General features: G+C 42.5%; 4 protein-coding genes across 6 annotated transcripts; all 4 read right to left on the bottom strand.

Annotated features, from left to right (window-relative positions):
* Positions 1–3: 3 nt before the first annotated feature.
* LOC143107207 (mixed lineage kinase domain-like protein) lies at positions 4–8,935 on the bottom strand. Of its 2 annotated transcripts, none has more exons than XM_076271472.1 (11): positions 8,875–8,935; positions 6,732–7,217; positions 6,546–6,650; positions 4,596–4,773; positions 4,139–4,239; positions 2,027–2,162; positions 1,771–1,855; positions 1,433–1,572; positions 1,288–1,337; positions 797–937; positions 4–331 (listed from the first exon to the last, which is right to left on the bottom strand). In XM_076271472.1, the coding sequence occupies exons 2-11, from the start codon at positions 7,177–7,179 to the stop codon at positions 282–284; spliced, it is 1,434 nt and encodes a 477-aa protein (XP_076127587.1). In that variant the 5' UTR covers positions 7,180–7,217; positions 8,875–8,935; the 3' UTR covers positions 4–281. The 2 variants fall into 2 exon arrangements, with proteins under 2 accessions (XP_076127587.1, XP_076127588.1); XM_076271473.1 differs by having other exon boundaries at positions 6,732–7,181; positions 8,875–8,919.
* Positions 8,936–9,488: 553 nt separating this feature from the next.
* LOC143138802 (transmembrane emp24 domain-containing protein 6-like) lies at positions 9,489–11,620 on the bottom strand. Its single transcript, XM_076299195.1, has 4 exons — positions 11,411–11,620; positions 10,535–10,661; positions 9,912–10,075; positions 9,489–9,710 (listed from the first exon to the last, which is right to left on the bottom strand). The coding sequence occupies exons 1-4, from the start codon at positions 11,618–11,620 to the stop codon at positions 9,489–9,491; spliced, it is 723 nt and encodes a 240-aa protein (XP_076155310.1).
* A 591-nt stretch (positions 11,621–12,211) lies between these two features.
* On the bottom strand, positions 12,212–14,218 carry LOC143138794 (transmembrane emp24 domain-containing protein 6-like). The gene is made up of 4 exons (XM_076299182.1): positions 14,009–14,218; positions 13,347–13,473; positions 12,885–13,060; positions 12,212–12,524 (listed from the first exon to the last, which is right to left on the bottom strand). The coding sequence occupies exons 1-4, from the start codon at positions 14,216–14,218 to the stop codon at positions 12,291–12,293; spliced, it is 747 nt and encodes a 248-aa protein (XP_076155297.1). The 3' UTR covers positions 12,212–12,290.
* Positions 14,219–14,661: 443 nt separating this feature from the next.
* LOC143107181 (palmitoyltransferase ZDHHC7-like) lies at positions 14,662–21,105 on the bottom strand. 2 transcript variants are annotated; one of them, XM_076271470.1, is made up of 8 exons: positions 20,999–21,105; positions 20,058–20,274; positions 19,523–19,889; positions 18,932–19,056; positions 18,093–18,189; positions 17,803–17,884; positions 17,287–17,417; positions 14,662–16,626 (listed from the first exon to the last, which is right to left on the bottom strand). In XM_076271470.1, exons 3-8 carry the CDS (start codon positions 19,835–19,837, stop codon positions 16,447–16,449), a joined length of 930 nt encoding a protein of 309 aa, XP_076127585.1. In that variant the 5' UTR covers positions 19,838–19,889; positions 20,058–20,274; positions 20,999–21,105; the 3' UTR covers positions 14,662–16,446. The 2 variants fall into 2 exon arrangements, with proteins under 2 accessions (XP_076127585.1, XP_076127586.1); XM_076271471.1 differs by having other exon boundaries at positions 20,058–20,205.
* Positions 21,106–21,257: the final 152 nt, after the last annotated feature.

The following is a 21,257-nucleotide window of genomic DNA, read 5'->3' as shown; positions in this document are numbered from 1 at the left end:
GAGTAATATTCATGTCATCTCACTTTGTTTTATTTCAGGATGAAATATATTCTGTTGAGTACCCTGTTGTGATTTTTTATTAAAACAAATCTAATTTATTAAATCTAAATCTGTCAACAGCTTCAAAATGCTGAACTAGACAGATACCGTAGGCACATAATACATACAGATAACTCCTGATTGAATCTGCGGTACAACCTGCTGCTCTTAGCCTATTAAGAGAGATACATTTCATTTCAGTTTTTCAATCAAATTATTCAATGAGTTGAAAACTTCCAGTGTCAATCCTCTTCCAACTGTTCCACAACCTTGCGTAACTTATCCACAAGCACTGTGAATAAATGACATAAACACTATGAATTAGTGATCCACGTAAAGTCAGCAACTTAAGATACAACTAATGTTTCATAATGCATGCCTTAATTCCTAATTGGCCTAGCTATTATGCATCTATTAAAATAGTGTTAGAGGTCTGTAATATATGGTTACAAGGATACAAGGAAGTTTATTGTCACATGCATATAGTTACTGGATGTAAGAAATGCAGTGAAATTATGTCTGTTGTCAGCCTATTTGTGCATTTATGGGGGGGGGGGGGTAAAAAGTGCAGTAGAAGAGGGGTTTAGTAGATTAAGTGGCAAGGGCTGCATAAGAAAGGTTATATACTAGGATAATATATTTTATGCCACTAACTTAAGTAGCAACAGAGAAAAGTAAAAAAAACAAAATCTTTCTATTTCACTGAAAATGTTCAAGGTTACAGCCATGCCAGACTTGAGGCAACAGAGAGAAATACCTCCAGCTGTTGGTCTCTGGAAGTCATCATAGCAACGACAAGCATCGATTAGCTCTCCTAACTGACGGGGGCAGTCTTCGGGTAAGGGCTCCATGGCTTTCTCCTCACAAACTTTTTGATAGACAAACTTTTGATCACAGCCTATGTCGATAAAGGTAAGAGTTTTTGAACATTCTAACAAAAAGGTGCTAAAATTCCATGTTGAATTCAGTGAACCCAGATGAACCCAGATATTCTTTAGAACGTTCATTTCCAACATTTCCGCCACACCGGTGTGACAGTACACACTGGGTTAAGAATGGTGAACCTTATGGTTATGGTTATGGTTACGCTTCTGTCCAAAGCTGCAAGAACTGACCAGATAGAATGAACAATGATGATAGCCTACATCATGGAATTACATCATCAAACAACAAAAAAGCTAATCATAATGTTTCAAACATCATCACATTAAAAATGTCAACACAATTAAAGCAGTTATTCACATATACCTTTAAAAGGAGCACATCGAGTTGCAATTTCCCACAGCACAATGCCAAAACTGTACATTAAAAGACATACATACATAACTCAGTTAGTAGTAGAAGAATAACGAGAGGATGTTCATGTGAGAGGAGAGGACGCTTGAATACTTACCTGTATATCTCACAGGCTTTATCATAGGGGTGATTGATGCTCTGCAGTTGCTGAGGGGAGCTGTAGCACAAAGTGCTGAACTTCCCACTGTTATTTTTCCTCAGCGACGTCTCTGTTTTAGCAAGCTCAAAGCCTCCAAGCTTGACAAACCAGAAAACACAATTATAAATAAGCATGATGTTTGTGTGTGTAAGTGTGTGTGGGGGGTACAATTTGGAATAATTAACTACACCCTTAGCGTAACTATCAGAAATGTTGACAGGACAACATGAACACAGTGAATATGTTCAGCACAAAATAACTGTTCTTAAGCAAAGGAAAAATCAAGTCCTACATACCTTAACTCTGTATCCTGCAGCAACCAGAAACTTGTTACAGTTGATGCATCCATGAACTTTGAACTTTTCCTCCGACTGGTGCAATCTGCATTGAGGAAAATAGCATATCTAAAATATATTACTAGAAATTACACATGGTTCTCAAAAGAGGAAGTATGTTCATATGGAATTACCACCACCAGAGGTAGAACATTTAATAAGTAATGACTGTGTGTGTGTGTGTGTGTGTGTATTTGAAGTGGATATGGGTGGTCACCTGTAGAGCCCTTGTGCGGCATCAAGACACATCCGGGATTTTCTGTCCCAGGGTAGTTTGTAGTTGCCATCCAGCACTTGTTTTAATGAGCCTTTTTCACAGTACTCCATGACAATCAAGAAGTTGGGATTGGGACCTTTAAAACCAAAGGTTGGACACAGAGAATAAAATGGATGGCACCGCCACAGTTATACCAGACAGTGTTTCCCACAGAATTGGATTCAATTTGTGGCGGTAGCTGACTTGGACAACGGGGGGGGGGGGGGGGGGGTATTAAGATCGTCTTGGTAGTGTATAGGTCTAATTGAGTGCCTGTGCCTTAAGGGAACCCTTGCAATTGTAACACTGTTGAAAGGCTGCTGATGTGTGGATGCAATTCATAACGCAGACATCCCAAGTCTCCCGGAAGTTTCCCGCATATTGATAGCGGCACCCTGACGCCCGCAAATTAGATAAAATCTCCCGGAATCTAGAGTGAGCGATCAAGAGCGCGCATGCGAGACCACGTGTGCATCTGAGTGTAGCGCGCACACGACGGGAGAGAGAGAGGGGTGGTGCGTGTGTGTCAAGGATACAAGGATACAAGGAAGTTTATTGTCACATGCATATAGTTACTGGAAGTAAGAAATGCAGTGAAATTAAGTATGGTGTCAGCCTATTTGTGCATTTATGGGGGGGGGGGGGGTTAAAAGTGCAGTAGAAGAGGGGTTTAGTAGATTAAGTGGCAAGGGCTGCATAAGAAAGGTGGGGGAGGATTGCGATTGGGGGGGGGGGGGGCACCAACAAGGAGCACCCAAGAGCAACAGGGGCAAGGAAAAACTCCCTTACCAAGGAAGAAACCTTGGGCATATCCACGGCTCAAGGGGCTAACCCAACTGCCAAGGGTCTTGGTGTGTGTGTTGGGGGGATGACAAGGGAGATGGGATAGTGTGCTGTGTATGTGGGGAGAGGGCAGTGTGCAATATGTGTGTTGGAGAAGCTTCCTCATGAGACAATGTGCTGTGTATTGGGGGGCGGGGGCAGTGTGCTGTAAGTATGTTGAGGATGTGTGTTGGAGAAGCTTCCTGATGAAATAATGTGCTGTGTATGTAGGGGAGAGGGGGGGGGGGGCAGTGTACTGCAAGTATGATGTATGTGAGTGATGACAGTGAAGATGTGTGTGTGGGCGGGAGGGGAGTGGAGCAGTGACTGTGTGTGTGTGTGTGTAGTGTGTGTGTGGGTAGGTGGGGGCAGTATGCTGTAAGTATGTAGAGGATGTGTGTTGGAGAAGATCCTGAAGACAATGTGCTGTGTATGTAGGGTGTCTGAGCGCATCCAAGACAGAGAGCATCCTGATTGGCTTGTTTCGCTAAATCAACCAATCAGTTTTCAGTGTAGGCGGGCTTTTATCTCTTTTCCCCCGAACTTAATGAATCAGTTCAGTGTATAGAAACAGGAGCGTCATGGCAGTCAGTGCCTCAAAAAAAGGAAAATGTAAGACCCATTTCAAAGTGTAGGCTACCCTTGTCTCATAAGAGTAAAACATAATGATAGGCCTAGTCTTGCACACTGCACTGTTTGTAACAGTGACTTTAGCATTGCCCATTTCGGGTTAAATGTTTGCAAAAAACATGTTGAGGTGAGTTTAACAAGTGTCAATTCATGTGCATATTATTCAGGCCTATAGCTTACTAGATAGTTGCCAAGGTTACATGAAAAGACCAAACTAAAGCGCAGCTCAATGGCAATGCAAGGATTTGACCTTATATTTAATTTAAATTAAATTAAATTAAACATAGAATATTAATCTGTGGCGGCCGATTTTTATTTCGTGGCGCCCCGCCACAGATTAGTCAATGTATGGGAAACACTGCACTATGTAATCAACTTACAGTATACACATATTGGTGAATGATACAAACATAAAAATGAAGAGAGCATGTAAAAAGTGTGTGCTTGTGTCACTGTGTGTGTAGGTGGGTGTGGTGGATGTGTGTGTTCTGGAAATGCTTGTGTCAGCATGTATGAATGCTACATCCGTGAAACTAATATAGTAACAGGAACATCAAAATGCAACAAAGAGAGAATACAACTGAAGACAGACAACAGAGAAAAGAGCTGTCAGTGACCCACCGTTTTCATCTTGGACACAAATTCCAAACATTCTGAGGATGTTTGGAGATTCAAAGCGCTTCATGGTCTCCACCTCTTTATTGAAGATACTTCTCACCGTGCTACAGTAACATTGGAAACCACAAGTGATACAGTGACATTTGTGCAACAATTAGTTTCAAGAATACAACCCAAAGTCTCTCACATCATTAACAATGACAGTGTTATTCAGTAAAACATTGTCAACATATATTTAAAAAACAGACTACTGGTACTCATAATGAGACTAGGCTACTCATGTTTAGGCATAATAACTTTAATATCCATGGTGAATTGCTTGCAGTGCAAGTAAAGGATGCATTTATACAGGATGTTCTCATTCTCATCCTATTAGTGTTAGTATGTTGCTCTTACAGGTGAGGTACCCTTCTTCTTATCAGCTGAGACTTCATGACACTGATCCTGTAAACTAGCTTACCTGGCGCTAGTGCTTATGGGGTATGTGTATCTCTTGATGGCCACAGTAAACTTGCTGAACTCTCCTTTGAAGACCTCAGAGGTGGGGGTCGTCATGAAGGGCTTCTTGGGCACGTCAAAGGTCAGCTCTTCCATGCGGATCTCTCTGATGTCCTGCAAGTGGATGCTGGGAGCCCTCACTGAGTGCAGAAACATAGTAGACATCATGGTGACATTAAGAAAATGGCAAAGCACCCTTAATGTTGAAATTACCAGAAAGACTCATTTGAATTGCCATAATAAAAGTGGCAGTAAAGCATTTTAATGTGCCTATGTTCCTAAAGCCACAACATGTGACCTTATCTGTATAGCAAGTCTTGAAATATGGTTGATATCTGACATTTTAAATCACTTCACACATTTTTTTTTTTTAAAAATGCATGTTTGGATTCAGCCATTTAAAGCTGCAGTAGGCAATGGTTTTTTGATCATATTCACTGAAATTGACACTTTGCTCTGACAGAACAACATAAATCAGCCGGTTTTAGAAAAAAACCTGCACTTCTACCTCCACCTAGAGCAGCCTTTCTCAAATTTCTTTGACCTGAGGCCCAGTCATGGCAGACTTTGGGGTCATAGGGCCCACCTACACGTACCCCCCCCCCCCCCCCCCATCAAATTATCATGATGATTATCATTATCACAATTATTATTTTGCTATATTGTTATACATGCACTTCAAAGCAGTCAATGTTTAAAGTGCTAACATTGTTCACAAAAAGTTTGTGAAAACATGCACATCAGTGGACTGCTTTACTAATGTAAGATATAATAATTACAATAGTTAATTGCTTTTGCATGGTTGCATGATGCTTGCATGAGAAATACTTCTCAAAACAACAGCAAATATATGGGTGCTATTGTTTTAGAATGTTTCCCTCATGTAAGCAATGTATCATACACTGGTAGGCAAATGGAGAAAAAATGTACATGCTTTTTAAAGACATTTCATTTGAATGCCTGAGTGTAAGGATTCAGGAAACATAATACCAGCTTTCATGTATGGTAAACAGCGGAGGCGATAAGCGTAAATCTTTGGTCTGGAGATCTTTAATAGGAAGACTAAGGCTACAATAGCTTTTGGCCACGCTATATTCAAATTTGACTACTCAGACTGAGGCCTAATCAATGCTAGGCAGTGTTATCTGTTTCTATGGAAGTTGCAAGAATCCACGTAGTTCTATTAAATGGCGTTAAATAATTAAATAGCCTTCCGACAGGTTGAAGCGGAGCTTTGCTACCAACGTTATCGGGTAGTTTCAGTTTCTGTCGCGCACACGGGCACACGCATGCATTGAATGAACGCTCATACACTTAATTGTACGGCTCTATGTTTAATGACATCGAAATAGCATTTCCTCCTGAAACGTTTGTTTTCTTTTTCTGTCAGTCCGCGGTTTCTTGATCAATTGCGCAGCAAATTATCACACGAAGCACCGGGTCTAATTTCACTCCACGGCTCCGCGGACCAGCAGTCTCCACGTTGCGGACCGGTGCCGGTCCGCGGACCATAGTTTGAGAAACGCTGACCTAGAGCCTGTTATTTGTTTTGCAAAAATCCACAGCTCCCGGTTCTTCTGGTCCAATCAGAGCAGGGCTGTGTGAGATCTGACTGTCAATCACAGTCTGGTGCAGTCTGGTGCACCGTGCACACTGACAAGCACAAACTCGATGAATGGATGCTCCGTGGTAGTGGGGGAGGGGCATGAAAGTTGTAAACATTCAAAATTGTGGCTATGTCCCCTCAATCTGTCAGACTTGCCTACTGCAGCTTTAACACAGCAAACGAAATAGGCTACAAATGCAGAACTTAGGCTAATATTGCCCATGGACTAAAGAATCGTTGGGGACTCACTGACAGCCATGAGAAGAGCTACCGGTTGGCTACATACATATTGCGTTTACAACTTACATGACTTCAGCATTGCTTCAATGTTCTTTACGCCTCTATTCGTCTCGTCCACAATGTCATGCACGGCATGTACGCTTCCTTTCGTTTCCTCAGCCACCTGGAGCACTGCAGGTAAAAAGTGAGGGACATGAGATAGACTGAAGCAGAAAACCAAGTCAATTCTCACACATGAAAGTAATGGTTTACATTTCTGTAGTTCGTGTCGGTCGCTTTCTCTATCATCCTTGTCCTCTATTCTCCGCCTGGCCTCCTCGAACACCACATCCAACTTGTCCTTCTGGTCAGCGGCCAGGGCGAGCGAGAGGAGATGAGCCGCATCGTTCAACCGCTCGTTCAGGATCGCAAACTCATCGCCAAAGTCATATGCTCGAACAATACGCTTCAGGCAGCTGGTGGAGGCATACTTCTTCACCACGTCTAGCGCTGACTCTAGCGTCAGTTTTAGTTCTCGCAGGCCTCTCTCCACAAGCCGAGGCTGGCCACCTAATCCATGTACCTTCACCGCCTCCACCATTTCTGTCAGCGCCGAGACGCGACGTGCCAATCGCTTGGAGCGATGCTTGTTGGCCTTGACTTCACCACAGAGGGAATGGACCTTTTCGGCAATGGCCATTATCGGATCCAACAGGTCCATGACTGCAATAATGAAAACAAAATGGAATATAAAGGTTCCTGTTGAGGGAAACGTATTTAAAAGTCATGTCAGTGTCAGGCATTTTATTATCCCTATCTGAAGAACAAATGTAGGCGCTATTCCTCCGGAGGACAACTTGAGAGAGCCTCTTCAGACTATTGATGTAGACATGCATTGACACTACCCTCCCTCGGGCCTTTGTCTTACCGTCTCACACCCATACCAATCTGAATTATTCAGGCAAGCCAAACTGACAAAAAGCCAAGCAAATAACACATCACTTCTTGAAAAAACACGCCTTAAAACTAAGGGTGATAGAGCCTTCTCTGTTGTTGCCCCCCAACTCTGGAATAGTCTACCTGTACATATTAAGTCCTCTCCAACCATTGACTGCTTTAAGTCTAACTTAAAGACTTCCATTTTTAATCTACCTTAATACCCCCCCCCCACACACACACACACTCTTTATTCTTTATTTTATTTTTGACCAATTTGTTTATTATTTCAATTATTTATTTATTTTCCCCCCATGTTATGTTATTATTGTTGTTGTACCATTGTCATTGTTTTATGTTTGTTTGTAAGCACTTTGGTTCAACTCAGTTGTTTTTAAATGTGCTATAGAAATAAAGTTGACTTATAACCGGGAGTGTCAGGACAAAGTAAACGGCCGTCTATCCTGCTGAGTGGCAGAGGTCACAAGACTTTGTCTTCTGTTCTATTGTCTTATGTCTGTGAATCTTCTTAAATCATTCCATGATGCCTTGACCAATTTGACCTTTCACCTGTTGTTTTAACAGAAGGCTATTGGTGTTCCCGTTGACAGATTGCTTATGGAAATTGAATATGATATCATAGAAAAATAAACGCCCTTTCAAAGAGGAAGGGAGCATGGCCACCCAGGAATAGAGAAATGTAACATTGCAGAATACAGAAAGAGACTAGAACTTTTAGTTTTACGCAAGTTTTGACACATCTATGGATAGAGGCTGCATGACATTTAAATCAGGTTATCAAATGTCTCAGAGTATGAATAGAAGCCACCCTATTTTCAAAGTAAAGACACACCTTGCACTTAACAGAGTGAAAGGTTCATGAAGCAATGCGTGTCAGACAGAAGTGTTATTTGCACTTTAGGGAAGTTCCACAGATAATGCTTTCTTTCTCTTCTCTTTTCCCATAAGAAATGTGCACCATAACTAACATAAAAGTATTTCAAACACAGACTGTTATTTCACTAGTCTAGGCCTACACCCTTTTAGGCAGAATGTGGGTGCTTTGATTTATGAACAACCTTTTTTACCCATGGATCTTTCCTCTAGGCTGTGTTTTTTTAGAATCTGCAATGGCATGCCTTCCAGGAGCTTGCTTTGAGAAAAACGAGTGCCGACAAGTTGAACAGCCATCTCAGAAATCACTAGATTCTCAAAGTCCCTAAAGGACATTGAGCATTTCATTGAATTCACAATGATTTAATTGAACTGTGTTTATTGATTTAACGTGAGCAACAGAATAAAAGTAAAGTTTCAGACAGTTGGGATATATCCTTCCTCAAACCATTTAATTTCAGTGTGTGAGAAAAGAATTCAAAGAGAAAAGCCCAAAGTTGAAGAATGAGAGTGACACAGAAACCAACAGGCACAGTTCTGAATGGTCACCACGCATGAATAGTAGTTTCAATTAATCGTTTTTTACCGTGAGAGTGTGGGTCAGCCAGCCGCCTCAGCCACGGTGCCTGCTTTACCACAACTATGACACTAAACCACGCCTTTGTTTCCAGGTCTCTGACTCCTCCCAAACAGTTCAGCTTCCTTCTTGCACTGCAGTGTACATTCTCTAACAAGGTATCCATGTCTTATTTTGAAGTTGGAGTACAATCTTTATTTTATTTGCACATGTTCCATCATTCTCAGCTTTATTTAATCTAAAAAAGACATTAGACAATGCTTCAGACTGATGTATGAAGACAGTCCATATCCAAGCAATTCATAACTGATAAACTGATAGATAGAACAGCATACTGTATATCACTGCACTTTCCTTTTTAAACACATATAGTAGGCTACATATTTTGGATTATAAAGTTTTTGGCATTTCTGAGAAACTGACATGGGTAATGTGTGAGTTTGAACGGGCTCTTCAGCAGCGTGGTTTGCTGGCTGAAATGGGTAATGTGTGAGTTTGAATGGGCTCTTCAGCAGCATGGCTTGCTGGCTGAAATGGGTAATGTGTGAGTTTGAATGGGCTCTTCAGCAGCGTGGCTTGCTGGCTGAAATTGGTAATGTTATGTGTGAGTTTGAATGGGCTCTTCAGCAGCGTGGCTTGCTGCTCTGCGAGTGCAAGAGGCGTTTGATGATGAAGAGCTGCAGGTATCCGGCAGTGAGGATGACCGCGCTCTGGGCTGCCGACCACCAGCTGACATAGCTGGAGTTGGACACCAGCAGGTAGTAATCCGTGGCTCGTTTCATGCGACCGTAGTTGTAGAATCGCCACATGTGGACAACATATGTCTTCAGTTTGTCGGTACTCACCTGGAGGTTATAAGAACGTATCAGTAGAATGGCATTTATGACTGCATGGTAGTCAACAAAATCTAGAAGGCCTTCGGTTGTAGTCTACACAATAAGTGACATATCACAAGAGAATGAAAGATTTTTATAAATAAAATATCTTTGTTACTTTTTGCATACATTTGTATAAATTTTTTGCATACACTTATTCTCTAAATTCACCTGAATACTGGTGATGGTGCTATTCAGCTGTTCTTCATCTTTCCTCGCTTCCTCATCCTCACTGTCTCCATCCCTCAGGTCTTCATAGTACACTCCAAAGTCCAGGTACACTTGCATATTTGCAAATTTGTTGATGAAGTTCCCAAAGCACATTTGATAGAAACCTGTACAAGGAGGTGAAGGAAGAAAATAGAAATGCAATGCATTCAGTGTAGTTTTCTAAACAAATGCAACAGTAAATAAAATAAAGAGAGTGAAAGAGAAAGAAAGGGAATAAGAAAAATAACAGAATGATAGACCTCTATAGAAATAGAACACAGTGAGTGAATATGAAAATCCCCACAATAATGTTAACACATTAACATACATTGTTAGGACATTGCAGAGATGTGTCTGGAAAACAAACATCCTGACAGTGTGTTAAGTGCTGAATGATGACTGGGCCAATCACTAAAGACATTCAATATCTTCGTCATTGGGGACATTTGGAGGTGCACCCGGTGTGGTTCGGCCCTGTTCAGGTGAAGGTCCATATAAATGCAGCACGGCACTGTTTGGCACAGTTCAATTTCTAATGGAAATGCAGATCAACGCAGTCAAAAGTGCCAATGGAAAATCCCCACCTGTCACTTGGGTCTGGAAGTTGATCTGGCCTGAGGGCTCATCTAGGGTTGCCACCTGTATGCCTTCAGGAGAGAGGACAGCCACATGCAAGCGTCTGTCCGCAGACATCCCACTCACCCACTGCACCTACGAACATACTAAAGATGGTAAATGGTCTGAATTTTTAAAGCGCTTTGCTATACAAACCGCTTTACTGGCACACATTTCTCAGGCAGTTTGGGGTTCAGTGTGGTGCTTATGTAGACTTTAACAGGGACAGGAGGAGCAAGGCTCAAACCAGCTCAGCTAGCCAAACAACTCCTCTACCTCCTTAGCCACTGTCAACCCATGTAAGCATCTGTCCCCAGACATCACGCTCACTCACTGCACCAAGACCAGGCCAGAGCATTGGCACACTGCCCATGGAAGCATGGAAGGTAGTTTCAGAAAAAACTCTATATTTTTGCTGGTACAACACTTTTGTTGCAATCAAGACGTAGCTGCGCATAGAGGAATTAAAAGATAAGCTGATAAGTCCAAGGAGAACAGTCTCTCTGTAGGTCACATGAACTGCATGTCAGATTATTTTAGCTAATGTACACTATACCATTCCATACACTGCCAGCACAATATATTCAGTGTATGAAAGCATGCAGGCAGCATCATGTATCCATAATTAGATTTGCACACAATATGGCTCCTGAATAAGAATGTGTTTATGTTATTTATTTATTTACATTTATTTTACATTATTTATTTTTTTACTTGGGCAACATTTTGATCTCCAGGATCTTTCTCAGGTAAATGTGACGAGAAAACAGACACCCTTTAAACCAGGTGTAATCAGCACAAACTAGTCACACAAAAGCCTGAGAGCTCCTATATGTTGGACTCACCATGTATGTCAGATAGAATCGACCGCTCTGGTGTGCAAAGTGCCAATAACACTGGAGGCCAGATCCGGGTAGGAGGATGGCGAAGTTGTACTGGTCTGCCCCACGGAACAGGGTGCCACTGGGACCGGCTTTAGGTTCCGTCTTCTGGGCCTTGGGCCCCGGGCTCATCAGGAGTAGGACCAGCATCCAGCACCACAAATGCCCTGGCATGGTTCTCACTAACACGCACACACACACACTCCTTCATTCACACACTCATGTGCAGTAATGGACTGATGGAGTCATGCACTGTCACATTGGGTGGCCCTAGTCTGCTTGTGACTTGCTGTTAGTGTACTCCTCTGAGTGTGTGTGTGTGTGAGCACTGGAAATAATTAACTTGCCACAGCAGGTGCTGACCTTCCTTTCTACGTCCTTATGTCCTCCCTGAAGTTCCCACAGCAGACATTCTGTCACAGTGCATTCAGAACAACAACAATAACGCAAAGAAATGTTTTTTTCTCCAGGACTGACAGGAAGATATATATATATACAAACTACATGTTTTGATGTTATTTTGTATATCTCTGATGCATACCTTTAGAAGTATGAAGAGTGGCATGAATGATTTGGTGCAGCTGCACACTAAGTACTTTTCACACACTTGAATTGAAACAATTTAACAGCTGATTTGGCCAACTGAGCTGATTTTGACACAATTACAATGTACAAACTCCTCTTGGGTTCCTATTTGGGTAATGTTTTATTTATTAAAATCTGTAATACAAAACATGACAGACATGTTAGCAAGTCTGCCCTCTATTACGTGACCTGCACCTTGACTGCACACATAGACATCACTGCTACAACGCTCAGATCACTCTCCTTCATTCTCATTGGCTCAGCAGCGAGGTTTCTCCGTTTCTGTTGTGGTTTTGCTGTTGAAGAGCCTCTTGAGGGAGAACAGCTGCAGGTAACCGGACAGGATGATGACCACACTCAGCGCTGCAGACCAATAGCTCACGTAGGTGGAGTTGGACAGGAGGATGTAGTAGTCCGCCCCCTGACGCATGCGGGCAAAGTTGTAGTGACGCCACATGTGGAACACGTAGCTTTGCAGCTTGAGAGAACTTTCCTGTAGGGAGGCAACGGCGGAGTGTTACAGTGTAAACAAATCTCCATAAGAGAATGTTCTAGAAGCAGAGGTTTATAAGACTTGAAGCTCAGCTTAACTTTGTATATCAACATGCTTCGTGGACTTTTCTATTTGTAAACCTTGTGTCACTGGACCATTCAGGGAATTAAAGATGTTTGGGGCTTTCCAGTCAGTACGTCTTAAACAGACAGTTGTACAATTCCACAACCATATTCCATGTAGAGGGAAAATATTGTACAACACACTAGTGATGTTAATTAAGTGACACGCATTAAAAACCGTGTTTGTATACTGACATACTGAAATGATGGTCAATTACAAGTTGTCCATCAGCCTAACCTCAATGGTGGACAGGGTGTTATTTAAGTTTTTCATGTCCTCTTCCTTCTTCTGGTTTTCCTTTTCCTTCTGTTTCTTCTCATGTTCTGAGTCCTCATAGTAGACCCCAAAGTTCAAGAATACCTGCAGGCTGCCAAAGCGGTTGTGGAAGTTGCTGAGGCACATCTGATAAAATCCTAAAATGTGTCATTGAACAGTGACAGGAATTTACATTATTAATGTCAGATTATACTGAGACATTCTACTTAGACAAATACATAGGATCAATCAAAGCACTTCCAATAGAAACAGTATAACACTTTACACATCAGGCTACTTTACACATATTTAGTAGAGAAAAAAAACATTTCAGTAGAGAAAAAAAATCAATGACGCTGATAACACCTACATCTTGGCTTTGATAATCAGTTACAAACATACTGACAGCAGTCTGTAGAATGGACAAGTCTAACAGTAATTTACCGGTCTCTTTGGTCTCAAATTTGATCTCCCCTGTGGCCTCATCAGCCTGCCCGACTAGGTAGCCCGATGGGGAGTTGACGGTCACTGCCAGGTGTCTGTCGTTGGCCACCCCCGTCACCCACTGGACCTGTAGTAGTAAACCAGGACTAGGCGTGAGCAGATCGGAATCGGCTCTCATTTCAGATAGAGAACAATGTTTCTCAGATTGAGGTCGTTATCAGTCACCAACCTTGTGTGTGTGTGTGTGTGTGTGAGACTAACTATGTGTGATGCTAGCATATGGTGGAAATACAGCACAGAGTGACTCATGTTGTTTTTACAGAAGTCAAAGTGCATGAAATACTATTTAAAGGCAGCACCATTCTACTGCTGTAGTGTTCAGTAGAATTTACTTTTAACATTTTCCAAAACAATCCCTTTTAAGTATTCCAAGTGCCATCACCCTAGAATACAATTGAAATATGTGGAATATTTTCATAATAGTGTGAAACATGTGGAATATTTTTTAGTGTCAGTGTAATGCACTGAAAAAAAATAGAATCTTATAAAGAACCACTATCAATCATTAGCCAAAGCCATGCCTGTGTTTCCTCACCATGTGCACTGTGAGATTGCCTGAGAATGTAAAGTGCGTTACAAATAAAATATATTATTATTATTACCATGTAGTTGAAGTAGAACTGCTCTCCCTGGTGAGCCATATGCCAAAAGCACTCCAGGCCAGAGGCGCGCAGCACGATGGCAAAGTCATACTGGTCAGCTCCCCAGAAAAGGTCCTGATCGGAAAAGCCCGGTTGGGGGTCCTTCATCACTCCTCCAGAACCGTGTCTGGGCACCAGCAACAGAACCAGAAAGAACGCTCCCCCTAACATTATTGATTAGGCTTTAAAAAAACAACCCAATGCTAGCTATGAGGCACGTGTGAACTGCAGTTATGGTAATAGTTACAAAAAAAAATACTCCTCGGTACAATCCAGAGGAAGTTGGAGCTTACTCCACTGAGTGTGTAGTTGGTGTGCGTCCCAGAACATATGTATGATTCACTCTCTCTTTAGAGACACATTGGTGTGCAGAGTGTGGGAAGAACCGCTAGGCCACACAGGTGGTAGTCACACACACAAATCCGGTGGGCGTACATGTAGATATAGAATACCCTGCAGTACAACATTTCTATGTTCAATGCACTTTCACTTCTCTCAACAATCTTCTGCATATCTTAAAGGTTGCATTGCATTCTCAGGATTAATTAGTATTGGTGCATCTGTTCATAATGTTACTAGACAACACATAGGCAAGTACATCAACAAGCCAAAGGTCAGTATGTACGAAATAATCTTTAATTCCAACAGACAGACAAGTTTTCTCCAGATACTACACACTCCACCTGATATTATCTTAACAATGTCCTTTGCACCAAAAAAAGGAGTGATTGATGCATGAATGACTGCATGGTTCAGAGTTATGAGAGGTTCATCACATCCTTGGAATATTATTTGAGTAACATTTTTCTGTCATAATAAGACTTTTGATTTTTCAATACATATATGACGCGCATGCACTCAAATAACAGGATTTTAGAGGTCACTATTTTTTAAGCCAGACTAATCGGTCATAGATCAAAACTACTTTTGTACCATGCAGGCCACTGTACTATGAGCCATCAAATGAATAATCCACCTCAGAAGACTATATGAGAAGCAATTACACTGAGCTTTTAAAGATCTCTCATTGTCACTCGTATCCCTGCAGTAAGCCTCGACTTTTCCAGCACCCACAGGAGGTATAGTAATTAAACAGGCTGCACAGACCGCTCTCTGTCCTTTAAACACATATATAGGTGCGTGCTGTAGTGGGTGGGATGGGCCAAAGCCGTTATAATGTGCACATGTACAAGCTGGGCAAAATACAAAAAAAAAAAAAAAAAAAAAAAAGAGTGGTGATAGTATGCCATCACCAAAGCAGATCCGAACCCTGGTTCTGGTTTTGTGTCTGGGTCATTAGAACCCTACAGCAAACCCAGTCTTCAGACATCAACATCCAGCAATTTCGTTCAGTCACTTCACGTGAAACCGAGGCTTTGGCCACTTTCACAATAACACACGGGCGGTGACCGTTCAGAAAGGGAGTGAAACTGGGCCTTGCTGCTGAGCACTGACGACCGATTTTGGCATCCGGCCATCTACCCACCCCCTCCAGCACAGCCTCCTTTCTTTGTCTATGCATTTCATCCTCCTCAACTCTTACTCACTTCCTCTATTCTCCTGAGTACTCACAGTAAAATCACTGTCCAAAGCCCAGCGAGTGTGTCCAGACGGACGCACCACAAACAGCCTGGCTCGGCTCAACTATGACATTCAGTGCATAAACCTTCCCAGCTGTATCATTGACTTTGGACCACCTAAACAATTGAGGAGAGATGCACTTTAAACAAACAAGAGATGACTTGACAATGCTTAAAAAACACATATACATACAAATGACGAGTAAAAAAATAATAAAATAAACAATGGCGACAACAAAGGTCTTCTGTTTGATTGCAGCTTCATATTCCCTTTTAAGACCCAATGGGTGGCAAAGCAGTTCCATAGGAGGGCGGGCTGTACTCGCTAAGGAGCCAGTCAGTCTTGGAGTCATACACAGCACCAAGTAAGCTCCCTTACACAGGAGTTAGTGTGTGTGAGTGTGTGTGTGTGTGTGTGTACTTCTTGGTGCAGTCATGTAGTGTATGCCATATCATAGTGTCTCTTGATTGATTGTGTCTCTTTCACAAGCTCAGCTTCATGACGTGGGAGTGGACCAGTGACGCTGTAGAGCTGTGAGAAAGAGAGCTCTCTGTGTGTGACCACATACACACTGTGTGGGTGATCACGCATCTGTGTGTCTCTGTTTACACATATGTGCCAGTCAGTGCTATTTTAGGATTATTTATGGAGCGCGTCCTCATGATGACCAGAACTCTCCAACACCTGGAATGGACGACTCACAGAAACTCACACCTGAGTCCGCATGTAGTGTGTGCACAGTGTGGTGTAGTGTAGAAGTATATGTAGAAACTAGTGTGTGTGTGTGTGTGTGTGTGTGTGTGTGTGTGTGTGTGTGTTTAGACAGAGAACTCGGGGCCGCTCTTCCGCGTGCGCGTGGCGAGCAAGTGGCGCAGACGCAGGCCAGCGAAGGGGTTGACCCAGACGAGCGAGGGCTGGCCTCCGAACACGGCCCTCATGCCCTCCCAGCGCGTCCTGCGCTCCCACGTGGGCCGCTCGCTCTTCAGGCGCTCGATCTCCTGCGTGGACAGAGGGATGGACACAAGGGTCACAGAAGGGTCATGGTGTTGACGGAGCATCAGAAATGCTCAAAATGTGTTTGAAAAAAATAAAATAAAAGCTTTTTCTTCCTTTTTTTCCATACATTTTCCATAAGCCAAGTGGATATAATAACTCACTGTAAACTGGTATGTTTTGTGAATCCTGCCCAAAAATAAAATCTAATAAAAATGTAAACAAATATATATATAGAGAATTAAAGCTTTGATCTCCGTTTTCCTTTTCAAAGCCAAAATAAAGACTTTGGATGCTGTTTTCTCAGCTATGCACTGGATGGCACCAAAGTACTATATTGTTACAAAAGGTCTATTTCCAGCTGTTAAGAGGGCGTGATCTTGCGAGATCACAAAGTATGCGGTAGTTAAGGTCTCAATTCCAGAGCCCGCAACTCAGCGCAGGTAGCACTCAGAGGCATGGGGGAGGGCTTATTTCACTTGTGACAGACAGCTATGCATTGTACCATACAACGTTGGCCACAACATGAATGTATCAGCGGTCAGACGTCGGATATGCACAGAGTTCTCATTTGTAGCCTTATAGAGAACAAATGACCAGAATTACTAGTACAAATCAAGTTTTCATCAGCAGGGGCATGATGATGATGATGAGTGTCCACTTACGGTCTCGTCGTTACAGATGGAGTGGATCTGAGTGCCGAACATGACGGCAGTGAAGGTGAGGAAGAGGAGCGCCTCCAGGCAGAGGAAGATCATGAGCATGACCGTCACAGGAGGGGAGAAGTCACTGCACTCTAGGGGGCGCCGCAGAGACAAAGACACATTATTCACACATGATCTCAGCTAAAAGAAGAGAAGAGACTGTTATTGTTTATAATTTATTCATTCATACAATTTATTTTAACTTCTCTATTTGATATTCCACTCATGTACATAATATACGTAGGTATACTCATGATGTCAAATCTGAATCAATGCACACTTGATGCTGGGCATTTTTATCCACTTTATGTCACATCTGTACGGCTGAAGTATCACCATCACTGTAATGTCGGGATGAGTACAAAGGATGCTCCTCAAGCTTCAGCAGTCATATACATATCTATATTACATACAGCATATGAGCGATCACAAATTGCAGTGTGCCAGATTAAAAGCCTAGTATGTGGTCATTCTCACCGTTCCACTGAACTCGCACACAGGTGATGAACTGGAACCCACTGAGGGCAAGAGCATGGGCCGAGATCATGGCTATATACATCTAAAGAAACACAAACGCACGCACACAAATTTATCAAAAACATTTTTCCAGGCTGATAGATTATTGTGTGAAGACTTCTGGTGCTTACTTGCTGACCATAAATGAAAAAAATCATTCTACCCTTGTTAAAGACAAAGGAAGAACATTTTCCTTATACCTACAGGTGAACATACAACACCACCATACAGTACAACATGTGCAAACTTACAGTGAAAAGCACAAAGAAGCGCTGATTGTTTTCCCCCACACAGTTGTTGACCCAGGGGCAATGGTGGTCCATCTTACGGATGCATCGCTTACAGATGCTGAGAAGAGCATCAAATAACAACTTTTTAATCCAACACATCACAATCATAATCAGTGAAAGTTATTCCACAGATATTAAAACTATAAACAGAATGATGTCCAAAATCTACCAACTGTCTCCAATGTCTCCATCGCAAACAGTTAAGCCTATATTGCACAATTTCATACAAATAGTAGGCTATTATCACAATTGCTGTAAGGGGAGGGGGGTAGCGTAGAGGGTAGGGTACAGCTGAGAAAGCATGCCATCCTCCCTATTACAAGTTAGTTTACCACCAAAATGACTTTGAAGCTGTTACATTAAGGCAAAACAACTTGCATTTGATGCTTTTAAATGCATTATACTAGTATCTAATTAATAATTTCTTACAGAGAGTTGTGGTTTATATATGTTTATGGTTACTGTTATCATTCCGTTAAATTTTAGTCTAATACTAATTCTGTTATATGTCTATGATGTTTGGTCTATGACTAATTTTGCCTTTTCTATGCTATATGACTACTTTAAGATGTTATTTTTAATGTTAGTGTAATGTTTATTGTTGTCATTGTGAGTCACTTTTGGCATCTGCTATGAACCATAAATAAAAATGAAATAAAGAAAATGGCATGGGTTTGACTCATTTTGGGCTTTGGAGGCCCAACTCAAAACAGCAGTGCCACAAACTCCAGTAGAAAAATGAGCCAAATTTTCTAATGAAACATGAGAACCACTCCCTCCCTCCCACACGGCCAACTGACCTGCAGTGATGGGCCCTCTCTGGCTTGATACTGCAGCACTTGGGGCACTTGTAGATGACCTCGCCGGGCTTCAGTTGCAAGCTATCCATGTACTCCTTTGTGGCATTGCCCTTCGGAACCGCACCCTGCAGGAAGGGCAGAGAAAGAGGCAGATGACTGAGATCATTTTCAACTCTGAGGAGGACCACACCAATCAATAACTTTTTATCCAGACATTCGTCATTATTATTGTAAAGTATTTGGGTCATTTGGATGTGGACAAAAAACACTGTCAGAAATGCAAATGCTTTCAGGACCAGGAGACAAGATGCTTTACACACACTCTCACTCTTACAGTAAACCTATTATTCCTACTCCGTGTCAATGATGTAGTCATCCTTAATTATTTCCCACTCAAGAGAGCTTACTCTTTTCCCAAAGGTAATCAAAGCCACTCAGCTCATCCCATCCCACATTCACTCATCATACACAAATATTGTTCATGTACAGTATGTGAAAAATGCAGCTTATTCCCTTTAACACGCCATGTATTACAAAACCCAACTCTCCCCCTCCCACCACCGACGGAGGACCCAGCAGGCCCTGACTGACCGGGTCAGTGAGCATGGTCCGCAGGTGGGACGCGAGCGCCAACACGGCCAGCCCGTTGAACAGCACCCCGTTGACCACGGCGTACCACATGCTCTTGGCCGGCAGCAGCATGACGAAGGTGACCACGAAGTCGGCGTAGAGTACCAGGAACCACGTGATGAAGGCACACACCATGCCGCAGCCGTCCTGGATGAACCAGAGCTGTGCGGAGTCAGAGGAGATGCCCGCTGGGCCGCCCCCCACCACGGCAGACTCCCCCTGCAGCAGCGGCCTCTGCTGCTGCTGGTCCATCTCACGCAGCCTATGGGATTGCATCGCGACCTGACACGGTCCAGGGGGAGGAGGAGGGGAGGCAACACACCAGAGACTGGATTCATTATCCACCACGGAGAGAGAAAAACAATAAGAACACATAATAGTAAACATTATGTATCACCACAAGTATAAAGACAAACAATATAAAAATACATTTAAAAAAAAAAAAAGAGAGAGAGAGAGAGAGAGAGAGAGAGAGGACCAGGCCACACTCACACACCTTGCTTGTCTCTCCCTAGAATCTTCTGTTAAAGTGTCATACTGTGCTTTTTGCAAGCCCTCACGGGGCTAAGCGGCAGCTGATGCATCTTCAAGCCCAGGAGGTGATTTGGACAACGACAGGAACGTGACACCCTACGGCGAACATTCTGCAAAGACATATGGTATAGCTGTCCATTGTTCTAATCTGTCAAGCGACACAGGGTTATCTGCTGCTCCTATGTGGTTATGGAGGAAGCAAAGGATATAGTCAAGGATAACGAAGATGACAGCGTAAGCTGCACTAGTTAAACGGCTGTTGAGTAGATCTGGGGTGCCTAAAGTCACACACAAGATCTCCCAGTGTCCGATTAACGGATTTAGAAGTCTGTTTACACTCTTAAAAGGTTAACAGCTCTGGCGTCTCAGATTGTGGATGGACAATCAAAGCCCAGTCTGCTGTTGCAGTAGCTAACGACGTGCTTTCTTCATAGCTTGCTCCCAACATTTACCTGGCAAATCAAAGTTAGCAAAGGCAGATCACTAAATCAACAACTTACCTAGCTGCTAAATGTTATGCATTTCAAATACCTGTCTTAGCTATGTTTGCTAGCGAGACAGCTTTATGACCAGCAGATAACGTTTACGTTATAGCTAGCTAAATACATGTTAAGAAAACGATTCACATTCACACCATTGCCAGTCGCGTAACAAACTACACCATGTAACGTAATTCGTACGTAACGTTATTGAAATAGAAAAAATATCTGATTTCACTTTCACTGATCACATTTACTAGAGGCACGAGCTATGGATCATTGCTTATGCTTGCAGCTAGCCATATTTGATATAACTTCAGTAAATAAGGCTAGCAGGCTAGCTGAACACACAACAGTGGTTTTCATTACACACCAAATGTTACTTCAGTGCGTTGTTCGGACAAATGCGTAAATTAATTCTTACCAAATTTAAAAAAAAACCGCCAGTCTTATATTCTCCCTTCAGTGGAATGACATGGTTTTATAACTACCTGCTGAGCTATGCGAGTGCAGCCCGTGCATCACCGACTATCAAAATCATGGAAACGTCGTTTCCGGCAGAACTTCGTTTGTTTCCGCTGTGAAAATCAGTTGCAGCTTCCAAATAACAATAGTGTATGGCAGTGCATACTACACACTGCTCATAAACTGTGATATTGACAGATAAGTAGCAAGTCGTATGC

Source organism: Alosa pseudoharengus, unplaced genomic scaffold (genome assembly GCF_046254945.1).
Source record: "Alosa pseudoharengus isolate Yale_2024_CS ecotype anadromous, Long Island Sound unplaced genomic scaffold, YU_APseudo_1.1 YU_APseudo_1.1_scf_10, whole genome shotgun sequence".
Taxonomy (NCBI): domain Eukaryota; kingdom Metazoa; phylum Chordata; class Actinopteri; order Clupeiformes; family Clupeidae; genus Alosa; species Alosa pseudoharengus.
Note: the sequence above shows the minus strand (reverse complement) of the source record. Positions and strands in the feature narration are given on the sequence as shown.

Coding starts and splice junctions, on each gene's coding strand:
- LOC143138802 (XM_076299195.1), bottom strand. CDS start 11,620: ATGCCAGGGCATTTGTGGTGCTGGATGCTGGTCCTACTCCTGATGAGC. Junction 10,076..10,534: donor CTTCCAGACCCAAGTGACAG/GTGGGGATTTTC, acceptor CTCCTTGTACAG/GTTTCTATCAAATGTGCTTT. Junction 9,711..9,911: donor GCACCATCACCAGTATTCAG/GTGAATTTAGAG, acceptor TATAACCTCCAG/GTGAGTACCGACAAACTGAA.
- LOC143107181 (XM_076271470.1), bottom strand. CDS start 19,837: ATGCAATCCCATAGGCTGCGTGAGATGGACCAGCAGCAGCAGAGGCCG. Junction 19,057..19,522: donor GGACCATGCTCACTGACCCG/GTCAGTCAGGGC, acceptor CCCTTCCTGCAG/GGTGCGGTTCCGAAGGGCAA. Junction 17,885..18,092: donor GCTTCTTTGTGCTTTTCACT/GTAAGTTTGCAC, acceptor GTGTTTCTTTAG/ATGTATATAGCCATGATCTC.
- LOC143138794 (XM_076299182.1), bottom strand. CDS start 14,218: ATGTTAGGGGGAGCGTTCTTTCTGGTTCTGTTGCTGGTGCCCAGACAC. Junction 13,474..14,008: donor AGTTCTACTTCAACTACATG/GTAATAATAATA, acceptor TTACTACTACAG/GTCCAGTGGGTGACGGGGGT. Junction 13,061..13,346: donor ATTTGAGACCAAAGAGACCG/GTAAATTACTGT, acceptor GACACATTTTAG/GATTTTATCAGATGTGCCTC.
- LOC143107207 (XM_076271472.1), bottom strand. CDS start 7,179: ATGGACCTGTTGGATCCGATAATGGCCATTGCCGAAAAGGTCCATTCC. Junction 1,856..2,026: donor GCCGCACAAGGGCTCTACAG/GTGACCACCCAT, acceptor TCCTCAATGCAG/ATTGCACCAGTCGGAGGAAA. Junction 1,573..1,770: donor CTGCAGGATACAGAGTTAAG/GTATGTAGGACT, acceptor TGGTTTGTCAAG/CTTGGAGGCTTTGAGCTTGC.